General features: G+C 38.2%; 1 protein-coding gene across 2 annotated transcripts in view; it reads left to right on the top strand.

Moving 5' to 3' along the window:
• The window catches only part of snx19 (sorting nexin 19), a 40,811-nt gene extending 31,974 nt beyond the window's left edge, over positions 1-8,837 (top strand). For both annotated transcript variants that reach the window (XM_023351398.1, XM_023351397.1), the window contains exons 12-14: positions 21-205; positions 636-723; positions 3,758-8,837. In XM_023351398.1, the coding sequence (XP_023207166.1) occupies positions 21-205; positions 636-723; positions 3,758-3,881 (397 nt within the window). In that variant the 3' untranslated portion in view covers positions 3,882-8,837. The remainder of the gene's footprint in view (positions 1-20; positions 206-635; positions 724-3,757) is intronic.
• The last annotated feature ends 3,184 nt before the right edge of the window (positions 8,838-12,021 follow it).

The following is a 12,021-nucleotide window of genomic DNA, read 5'->3' as shown; positions in this document are numbered from 1 at the left end:
GTTGTTTCTGTGTGTTTCAGATGGCTTGATGTGAGTGTAGCCAACCTGACGTGCACCAAGTACTGGGTGGTGTACCTGCAGGTAATCCAGGAGGCAGTGTGGCCGGGAGGCACGCTGCCAGCCGCCCCGCCACCTCATCGCAGCCAGCAGCAGAAAGACAGCAGCAAGCAGCAAGCCTTAGATGGTCTGATGAAACTTCTGCCAGGTATACAGAACCTGAGATCATCCAAAATGCCATCACATATTAGCCTTTCTATAGGAACTCTAAAAAAAGAAATTGTGAACTAGCCTACAATCCAACAGAGGGCCAGTCATTGTGCCACTCTCTAATTCAAACAGGGGATTATTTTCACTGTCTTGTAAGCAGCCTTCTTTTAACTGACCAGCAGTGTGCAGCAACAAGTCTGATGGATGAAGAGACAGTGCTTTGTTAGTTTATTGTACATATAGCCAGAAAAAACTCCACTAACTCTACCACTTTGTCTGGAATCTCATTTAGAGGACATTCAACAGTTGGACCAGAAAATGCTCAGTTTTTGAAATGTTTAATAATTTGTATGTCTTGATGTGGAAAACCACCTCATGCCTGGTCATCACAAACTGCTAGCTTCATCTTCTTGTCTTTGTGTCTTTAGATGTGGTCTCAGATATGCTGGGTTCTGATAAGTACAGGCTGAGCTGGCAGACTGCGCTGGATTCTTTTCAAGACCCTTACATTAACAGGCAAATATACACAACACACCCTACGCTATGATGGTTTGGGGTTTTCATTTACTCTTTAGCTTTTACATATTATTTTACGCTATCAGAAGGACTACAATGTTAATTCTGTAAAAAATAATTATAACAATCTTCTCATTTTTTGAGTAGAAGCTGAAATAATCAGATTTTTGTTCATCAGTATAGATGTTTTTGTTTTTTTTTCACAGTTCAGGTGAGAAACAGTTCCATGAAGACCAAAAAACCCAATTTATAAGTAATTTAATCTATATTATTTTTAATTGCAGAACTCTTCTAAAGAATGTTTGGACAGATTAAGAAGATGAGATGAGAGGAGTGATAGTGATGTAATCATGTCCAATGGAAAGAGATTGCCTCATTAATTGGACAGTCAAGAATTAGCACTTGCTTATAACCTCAAACACAATACAGCCACAAATTTTAATATATCTTATTGGGATTTTACAACCCCAATTCTAATAAAGTTGGGATACTGTGTAAAACAAATAAAAACTGAATACAATGCAAATACAAAAAAAGTGTATTCATTTGAAAACTTGTCTTTGTAATGAATTCAATTGAATACATAATTTACATTGCTCTGTGATGGACTGGTGACCTGTACAGGATGACCTCATCTCTCACCTGTTGACCACTGGAGATAGGCACCAGCAGCCCTCACAACCCCACTAAGGACAAGATGGATGAATGGATGTGACTAACATCTTATTTGATTAAAAACAGGGACAGTACATAGTAGACAAGAAGAGAGATTCACTGTATCAGGCTACAGCTCCAAGTACTCATTTCTGCCTGTAGTCCCTGATCCAGGTGATAAAACTTTTTTAAAAGAGAAAATAGGTTGAAAAGGATTTGTAAATCATGGTATTCTGTTTCTATTCATGTCTTACAAGTCTCAACTTCATTGGAATTGTGGTTATATGTAATAGGTTGTAGGTCTTCCACTCCATGCCTCCAGGAAATAACGGGATTAAACAAGAGGACCCAACAAGAAGAGAGAGCAGAAGAAGTGTTAAACACTGAGAGGGTGAATGCTGGAACAAAAGACCTGAGCTGATTAGCTAACAGGCTGTAGCTAATCAAGAGGACTAAGAAAATGAATCGAAGAGTAACAAAGAATAAATAGACATGAATAAGAAATAAACTAGAATCACTAAGAACAACTGAACTAAGGTAAATCAGAAATAAGGCTGATGTAATCAAAGAAAAAGACTAAGAAATACATAATAATAATAATAATAAAAACTAGACTCAATAAATCCAAAACCCAAAACAACCCAGAACCTGACTAAAACATAGTTATATTTTTTTATTAATCCAATAAAAACCTGACAAACTTGTCTTGTAGGGATGTACCAATATGAAAATTTGAGCCAGTATTGATATCTGATTTTAATACTGCTGTTATAGCTGATAACCAATATTAATATGGATATATAGTACCACTTTTTTGACACCTTGGGAAAAAATGACCACTCCACTTACTTCACCATTGTTTCTGTGCTTCAGTCAAACTCCCCACAATCCTTTGCTGCATCACTTTCACTGTCACATGACCAATGTCCTTCCTTTCCCCTCCAAAGACAAACAGCAATAAGATGGAAAGAAGTATCTGCTGTTAATATGTAGAAGGAGCAAATATACTCTTAGTAAACGCTCTCTATTTTTTTGTACTTATTTTTTACTGAACTTTTCTAATGTATCAGCATGTTTGGATCCTCATATCCTTATACATCCTTATACAAACTGTTCATTAGTAAACACACTATTAAACTCAATCTTGATGTTCAGTTAACATGGACTCTCAATTATCTGTTCCTATCAAGTCCTTTTTATTTATTTTATCCTTCTATTTAAAAGCACAGCTTCAGCTAATACAAATGAAATTTATATGCTATGCCTGTGCTAACATATAAATGATGAAGGATATTCTGCCAGAGATAAATTCCAAGCAACAGAGCTTCATCAGGTTGTTCTGGTGTCCTCTGCTTTCCTCTCAAATCCCACCTGGACACATGACAGGAACCTTTTAAATGGTTCATGTAGAACTAGATGTGCCAGTACAACTCGGCATTAACATTCAGCTTTTATAGTTATGGCATCAGACTTAGGTTTTTGTTGTAAAATCTAAAACCACAGAGGAATGGAAGGGGGGCAACCTAGGTCCTGGCAACCTAAACCCTGTCCTCATACTGGACAGTTTGTGCTCATAGCATTGAGTAGTCTTGTTCCTCTAGTCTTGACTGTCCTTTAAACACCATCTACAGTCAGCAGCCTGGTTCAGTTCATGTCCTTTGGTTAAAACAGCAGTTAGGTTGAATTTTTACAGAACATAAAGTCTCAGGGGGATTCACATACTGTATCTGACCCTTTGTGGATAAAATCTACACTAAATTTAAACCCTGTTTCTGCTTTCTTAAATGACGAAAATGAATTTGTTTAATGTAAACATGGAAATTCGAAAAACACTTTTTGATAAAAAGTCTATGGTTTGGATGAGGTGGTTTTTTGGTCGAATCAAAATAGATGTATTTCTCTAAACTGCAATGAAAACACTTTTTTGAGCCTGATGTTACTGTTGGCCACAGTAACATCAATGAAGATGACAGGAAGTTGTTTGTCATTCCAACATGTTAAATTCATAGCTCTTCTGTAAAATCAACTCCATTTTTCCCACAACGCTGCACATGTAGCCACTCCCTTTAAGGGGCTTGTTGCTCCAACGCCTGATTAAAACACTGACAGGTCGCTAATGGCTGATTGATGATGAGTGCTAGCGCCATGGCTGAATTGTCATGTTACTGTTTACATCTGCTCTGCTTTTTACTGACTGATCTCATGAACAAGCTTATTTATGTGATTTTTATTTAATTTTTTTTATTTAATGGAACCACTGCAATTGTGAAATTGTGTTTTTTCGACATTAGCAGAATATTGACACAAATCTTAGCACATTTGTAGTGGAAACACAGTTCCTTAAAATAGGATGGTGATGAGTTGTGTTTTGTTTCTGCAGACACCTGGTCTACTGTATATTTGATCTTCTGTTGGACTTCCTGGTTCCTGAATTACCAGAGGAAGATTTCCAGAGAAGCCTCCTGCAGACTCTCTCTAAGAAGCCAGAAAAGATGCTGGCATGAGAAGAGAACCCAAATGCAGCTCGATTATTTTTCTTTCCTTGAGCCTAACTGACCTGCTGGTGAAAAGCTTGGGGAATGTTCCTGTTCCAGTAATATCAGGTCATGACTGTGACAGTTGTTGTTTCTGAGTGTGTTTACCTTTTTCTTTGCTTATTTTAAACTCCTTAGACCACTTTGGTGACATCCTAAGGTAACATAGTTACATTAGTTACTGAAGTTATTTAACAGTGTTACATGCACGCTGAATTTCAATCTGCTGTTGATTGTAAACCATACCCGGTTTGTGTTGGATCCCAGAGACCGGCGTATCTTTTGTTCCAATGCGAATATGTGGTAAAACCTCGCCCCATCTCCAGATCTGGCCTTCTGTTGCCTGCATAATTTGCCAACTTTAACTAAACTGTCTTCAGATGCTTGATCCTTGTCCTGCACAATGTGACGGTTTCTCCATCCCAGGGCTCCACATGTTATCCTGACAAAATGTGAGCTTTATTTCCCTGAATCTGAGCTTTCCTGTGGGATTTACCTGGCAAGCGTCAATGTGCAGGAAAGGTACACGCTGTATGGGATGAGTTTAGAGCTGTCCAGGAAAGGTTTTTTTGTACTGGTTTTACAAGCTTATGTCTCAGCTGTTTAAGAAGGCCTTTTATGAAACGAAACTGGGCATCAACTAAAACATTACATAGGTGTAGGATCAATATTGATATAACTTCAATTAAAACCACAAAACCATTCTGAAAGAGTTTGTGATATACGGTGTGTCAACATGTAATGGTGATAAGTAATGCTACCGCCGACTCTTATAAAACTCTCTGAGCAGAAATACACCACATGAAACATGTGAGTTCTTTGCTGCCATCTGTTCAAGGTATTTCACATGAATTTGTGAAAGTCTGTGTCCTTGGTAGTCACAGACTGGTCTTTTCTTTTGATTATTTAGCCCCAGTTAGTCATAATTCGACAGTTATTAAATGTTGTGAGACATGCGTGTTTGAGTTATGGTGAAACGTTGTGTACAGATATGTTGAAGGAAGTTCACTTGCATTTCGTCTCCGGTGGGAAGATTACGGTTCAGTACAGCGTCCCATACAGACCACTATCCCACCATTCCTGGGCCCCCTCCGTCTATAGCACAATGGTATGGTTAGGGTGGAGCTGCTGGTACCTCACGTCACAGTCCAGTGATTGGAGGACAGAAAAACATCAGTAGTTGGAACAAGTTTGAGACATACTAATGCGTCATGTTTGCCATGCCACTAGTGTGACCAACATTAGGCATTTAGGTTTAACTTCACCTGCCCAGTGAGAGTCCAACTAGTGGAAGAAACACTGGCAAGTTATCAGTCAATATTCCCATATCAGCTGTACAAATATGTCATATACAGTTTGTAGAAAAGTAAAACCACCCTTAGCATGGTGGAAGGCCTACATCTAGACGACAGGACTCTGGGTTACTTATTGAACACAACTGGTTATGAACTGAAACACAATGCTGTAGTAGTAGATTCACAGTACTACAATCACCCATTGATAAGTTTGCCATTGTTTTGTCAGGTGAAAAGATACCTGTGATACTACACAACATTTCCATCTGTTGAGTCATGCTGGCTGTATTAGTCCACATCAACAGTCTCTACAACATGTTTAACTTCAATCTTTTCTTCTTCTTTTAAAAGAAAGCTGAATGTACCGTTCATGGTCTGTTAGATTCCGATGGGAAAAGCTGTGAAACCTTTGGTTTGCCAGCATGTGGTGTTAATGTCCACAGTATATACAGCAAAAAGAACAAGAAAAAGGAATAAAAGATTCCTAGCATAGCATTGCTAAAGCAGTACTTAGCTAGGCTCTGCGTTGCTAAATATTTGGCTTACTGTGGACAGGGCCTGCAATTTCCAAGACTGCTGTAACGTTGTTTAACTGAAAAACTGAATGGCCACTTGTTAAAGATGTGCATGGTGCATATCTGCTACTTTATAGCTGCGTGCCATGGACAGAAAGATCTTCAATTTTTCAGTCACTTTAAATAGCTGCAATCAGTAGTCTATCTTTAGTTGTTAGGTCTTTCTTTTTTTTTTACAAACTGACTACGATATGTTGTCTTTCCACTACAAGTGATGGAAGATGTTTCAGAAAAAAACTTCATGGAACCTAACTTCAGAAAATCCAATCTATTCCTTTAAGGATCATGCTGCCACCTTAATAATACAGTTGAAGGTTTTGCACTTTGAAATGATTGCCTTAGCATTTGATGGCATTTGAGTGACAAAGTACAAAAACTTTTTTCTCCAAATAATATAATTATGTTTGTTGCAAAACACATTATCAGTCCATGTGTTAGAGACAGGTGGAAGTTCAGTGAGTCAGCAGCTCGTTTTCTTCCTTCAAAGCATCATGAGCAGGTGATAGATGTTACAGATCTAATATCATTCTAGTGTTTTGCACTCATTAAGTTGTCTTCATTTTGCCTTTAATTAATTATTTTCTTTCTAATTATTATTATTCGGTGTATTTATGAACCTGTTTATTTGGTGCAGTATATAAACTAAGCTAGTCTTGACTTCCGTCCATAATATAAGATGTGACAATGCTAATATATAAACTCTTTCTGACGATTTAGTTTAGATTTATCTTCTTTGTTAGCTTGACAATAAATAAATACATAAAAAATTCACTAACTTTAGTTAAAAAGCCAAAAAAATAAATAAATAAATAAATAAAAGTTTCTAAGCAACCAGTGCCTGAAAGTTGTGGATTTCTCTTTTTGTGTCTTTATTTTGTATAAATCTAGATTCCTTTTAACTAATAAGCTAACAGCAGAATAGGACCAAGAAGAAAGCTAATTTCTACTGTCCTAAACCAATTCTAGTGTAAAACATTTACACTACATTGTTACACTACATTTACACTACATTGCATCCATTTTGTAGTCCATGTTTTGCATGGTAAAGTCATTGTGAATTGTTTTCTTTTTTGTACTAAACAATAAACTCTGAGGTTATTAGCGGTCTAATGCACGTCTGACAATGGTTAAGACGTTTTTAAAATGACATTGCATAAACTACCACAACATTGTCACAGTTTTAGGATCGTAGAAATCTGCTTTGATTTAGACCTAACATGGTCTAGCTGTTAGCCTTAGCCTCAAAGAACACCTCATTTGGATTTGCACATAACAAAGACCTTAGGAGGATTCTCTGCTTCAAGTGAGATGTTGACTCATCGTAACCTCTCAACAAAACCCCATTTTATAAAAATATCTGGGCTTTGTAAGGCAGTTGTATGAGGGGGAAGGGTCAGTTTTATCCTGTTACCAGATGAAAGCTTACAGGATGCATGTGAATTTATTTGACAACCATATTTTATGAAGGTTTGTTTAAAATTATATTAAAATTAAATTAAAGAATGTACTGTATCTACTAATTCTGATTTCCTATAATGCATTAATAAACAATGAATTACCAATACATGACCAGTGAAAGTTGTACTCGCTGTATAGCATAATGTACACATTGCAGACTGTCACTCACTTGATCAGGGCCATGCAGAAGGTCTGTAACTGTACATAATTTTTTGATATCACCTCTGCGAGATCTAGATTTGTGAGGTTGAGAAAAAAAATATTGTCTTTAGATTTTACCATTCAGCAGAATCTTGAGAAATATCCATGCATTTAAGCTTAGTCGATTACTGTAACAGTGTCTTCATAGGTCAGCCTAAAATATCTTAAAGGTCTACTGAGGGTCTAGGGTCCTATACATGCTTGCATTGTAACACAAACCATATATCTAAACCTTTACCGTTTGTTTATTGAGTATGACAATGCTATTCAAGTTTATTTAATTTTTTCAGCAGAGATACATTTAAAAATAAATTGTACATTTAGGATTTAATTAGGAGGTTTTCTTTGTAAAAGGGCAAATAATCTTCTTGATAGTTTGATTGTTACGTTACCATGGCTACAATATGGTGTAATCTTTGTGTTTGGGTTTGTTCACAAATACATCTCAGTAAATAAAAGCCAATAATCAGTGATTGATTTTAAGCTCAGGAAATTACCCTGGCCCCCTTCTCACAGATTCACTAAATCAATATTTAAACAGTGATGTTGATTTTCTTAGTAGGAAGAACAGAGGCCGTTTTGTTTGTTCAGGGTGGATTTTATCCAATATGTCAGCATCGGTGTGAACTGCCTGGTTGTCGCGTTATGTTAAGGTACAGCAGAACGCGAACAGTGAGCAGGTGGTACCGGGGATTGGAGGGGCGTTGCAGTACCGTTTCTTTATATCAGGATATCTGGTTCTGACCCACAGCGGTGGGGCCGACTCAGGCTGCATCTAGTCCAGCACTGGGCAGCCTGATTAAGTTAAAGTCAGAAGTTTTCTCTTCAGCCGAAACATTTCTGTGTTTGAAGGCGAGAAGGGTCCTGCTATTTCCCTCCGGCAACCCCCCACCCCATTCTGCACATGTCTGCATTTGGTGTAAGGCACTAGGTTTAGAGACATTCAATATCTTTCATTCTTAATATCTTTATTAAAGCCAATGATGGGAGCAGTTGCTTCCCAAATTAAATTGATAATGTTCCACATAAAAATAGTAATAAATAGATTTTTGAGGGGCGGGGGGTTCAGATTCACAACATCATAAATCTTGTTTTTGCTCTAATCCTGGGAACACTCAGACACACCGTAGTTAGACGTTCATTATTTACCACTGTACTTTACAAGAGATCAGTAAAGTACAGTTTGCTTGTACAGTCAGGGGGATTCTGTAATATTCTAACTGTTTATGAGAAACTAAACAGCTATAGAGACGCTACAGGTCCGCTGAGTCCTGACATGTTGGCCACTTCTTTGGATTCCATTTCTTGTGTTTTTCTGCTCTACAGTTAGTGGATGTGTAAACATTTTCAAGTGTCTGTATAATAAAGTTACCAAAGCATGAAGTGTTAAATCTTGAGCTTTTGTTTGCATGTGTTATCGTCCTGGTTCGTGGAGTGCATGGGAATGTTTTACAAGGTTTTAATAGATCTGACTTTCAGGCAGGTTTTTACTGTATGAGGTGTTTCAGAAATGTGTCCAGTCTCTTTAGGGTCAAATATGATGTCTGCATTCTGATTTTTTACTTCTTTGTGTACATGAAAAAGCTGATGTCATCCATCAGTTTTTTCTTAAGTCCGAGATTGATATTGAAACTCAGGATAAGTATAGGACTAGAACACAGGAATGAAGAAGTGTGGTTTGATACCCCTGCTGCAAACTCCTTACCACTAAGACAAAATCTTATTGAAGATATTCTTGTTACAACTACAATTTGGGAGATTTCCCATTTTGATTTAGCTTTTAAAGCACATGTTGTGTAAATCATATTAAATGTTTTTTTCCATACCTTCTAATCAACAGATATCTGTCAGCAGAGTTACTTCCAGCCATTATTACTACAGTCAGAAGATGATCCACTGTAGCAAACATTTCTTCAGTTTAAACAATAATTTATTCATCTCAAGGGGAATATAAATGTTGTTGTAACTCATCCAAGTATAAATGGTGATGCTGTGGGCAGAAAGGAAGTCCAGTAGCAGCCAGTCTTGCAATCAGTGTAAAGAGACCTCTGACTGAAGACTTGCAGTATGAGAACTGTCATTACATGCTAACAGCTTGTTAACCAGGCAGCAGAGGTGACATTCCACAGCAACATGTCCTTAATAGCATCATCAGTTTTTAGCAGCTCTGCTAATCCACCTCATTTGCTTTTGCTGCACTAAGCAAAACAGTCATTTGTCTAACCAGACAAATGACTCTGTCTGGCTGTCTAGGTAGAAAGCCATTGGAGTTGTCGTTATCCGTTTAAGAGATGGCTTAAAATGTCGCCTTCTCTCTGTGCATCAATAAAACACTTTTTAATTCCTCTAGTATTTGCAGTCAGAGTTCAGGTGTATTTAAGCTTTTGAGATGCTAATCAGCTGCATCCTGGCTGTAAAAAATAAAATAAAAAAAGCAAGAACAAAAATCCTTCCCCAACTGCAAAGCACCAAAAACCTGATGAAATAAACGAGTTGATGATACAAATTTTTTGTGAACTATCTTGCTAATAATTAACAGTTATGTAAAGTTTTTGTGACGTAATCAAAGTCAGCCAGCTGCAGGTTTGGGTTCAAAACTGGCTGCTGTTTTGAATTTTTCGTACTTTCCTTAATCTCACCAAAAAGCTCGTTTTCAAAGAAGTGGTCCAGTCGTTGCAGACTGGAAAACCTGATGACAGGTGCTAGGAGTTGGTCACTTCATGCAACACAGATGTCAAGCAGTTCTCAGAAGTGGCGATTATGCAACCAATTATTGCTTTGGTGATTCACAGGAATGTTGAATATTTAAGCAACGTTTCAGGGTAAACAAGAAAAAAAGCTGATGCAGTGATGTTCTGAACTTTATTCACTTTTCCTCAATTTCTGTAGAGTGAGAACAGATTTGATTGAATTTAGCTTCATGTTTACCTTCGAAATAGGCCGTGCATTGTTCCCACTGCATTTAAAAGCTAATACAAGCTTTTATTTCTCCATTATATAATTTTCACTTATGGTCATAATTTCAATGACTGCTCATGTTTTGAAAACAACTCCATAAGAGGGCTATTCATATTTATGGAGATTGGTGGGACATGTACTACAGTACATCTGTAGTGACAGCTCACATTACAATGTGAGATGTCACTGATTTGAAATGACCTTACCACGCTGAATTTCATTAACTTCTCTCATCTGTTCCAGATTACAAGTTAGGAGATTTGTATAGATTTCAGGAGGTGGTACAGAAACAGCCAGCAGCCAGTAGTCGGCTTGGAGAGCCTCAGTTCTTGGAAAGCCAGTCACAGAGCTGCTCACTTAGAGCAGAAAGTGAACCACAGGCACTTATGGGTGATAGTTTTCATAGTAAAAGGGCAGGACATTAAAAATGATTTAATAATGGAATACTAATTAATATTATGCCCCTTTTCCACCAGCCCAGCTTAGCTGGGTTCGCTTTACAAGCTTTTCCACCGGCTTTTTTTGGGGGGCTGGCCCTGCTCTTTAGGGCCCTGCTTTGGAGCAGGCCCAGCCAGGCCGGCCCTGGTTTGGTAGATGATGTAAGCTTCGCTCCTGTTCACTGATTGGCCTTGAGCGTGGACAGACAGAGCAGCAAAGAGAGAAGGAAAAGGCGCGACGTTTCAAACTCGCTGCAACACAGAAGTGATGGAAGATACAAACAAGCCGTGAACTAAAGGATGCCGGCTTTTCTTTTCTTCGGATTTCAATATTCAGCGGCAGCTCGATGGAGCAGTGAGGAATGAGTCGTTTTTGTCAACGTAGTGGAGAGAATGGAAAGCCTCGTTAGCCGCTTTGGAGCCCGACGGTGAACACCGACTCAGATGCAGCTAACGCCGCTGCTGATCTCCAGCCAGGTGAGCAGTTTGTAGATATATCTGTCTGCTTTTTACTATAGTTAAGGTTGCCTACTTACAGTCACGGAAGACATTTGAAACACAAAGTCTGCTGTGTTTTTATTGCTCAAACACAACATGCGCATTTTCTGAAGATACTCAGTTGCATATTCCTCAGTTATAAATAACTGTCAATATTGTACAGCATGTTGCCTTCATTTGTTTATATTTGATCTTTTCGTGAATCTACTGTCATGAGTTGTGGGTGTTGAGGTGGTGAGGCAAAACGCTGTAGACCCAGGTAAGATGAATAATGATGATTTTAATAAAGAATAAACACAGTCCAGCAACGGGCAGCACGGCCGAGCAGAAGCCAGGGCTCAACGCCGGTAGCAACCGTTAACACGACTGGAACACGAATGACCGCACGCACGTTAGACAATTGCAAGACAAGGACCCGACAAAGAACAGACACACAGATGAGACTAAATACACAGGAGGCCATCAGGGAACGAGAAACACCTGGGAGCAATCAAGGGGAAGACAGGACAACACGAAGACTCAGAGACACAGGAAACTCAAAATAAACACACATAAAAACACGGAACATGACTTCTACATGCTTCGATTGTTTCTCATTTTGCTGTTGTTGCTCCTTAGTTTCCCCCATTGTAAGATAATAAAACATGTTATATGATATTCTATTATTGTAAAATGGCTAGATATCAGT

The sequence above is a fragment of the Xiphophorus maculatus genome, chromosome 18 (assembly GCF_002775205.1).
Source record: "Xiphophorus maculatus strain JP 163 A chromosome 18, X_maculatus-5.0-male, whole genome shotgun sequence".
Taxonomy (NCBI): domain Eukaryota; kingdom Metazoa; phylum Chordata; class Actinopteri; order Cyprinodontiformes; family Poeciliidae; genus Xiphophorus; species Xiphophorus maculatus.
The sequence above is the reverse complement of the archived record's forward strand: the minus strand, read 5'-3'. Positions and strand labels throughout refer to the sequence as shown.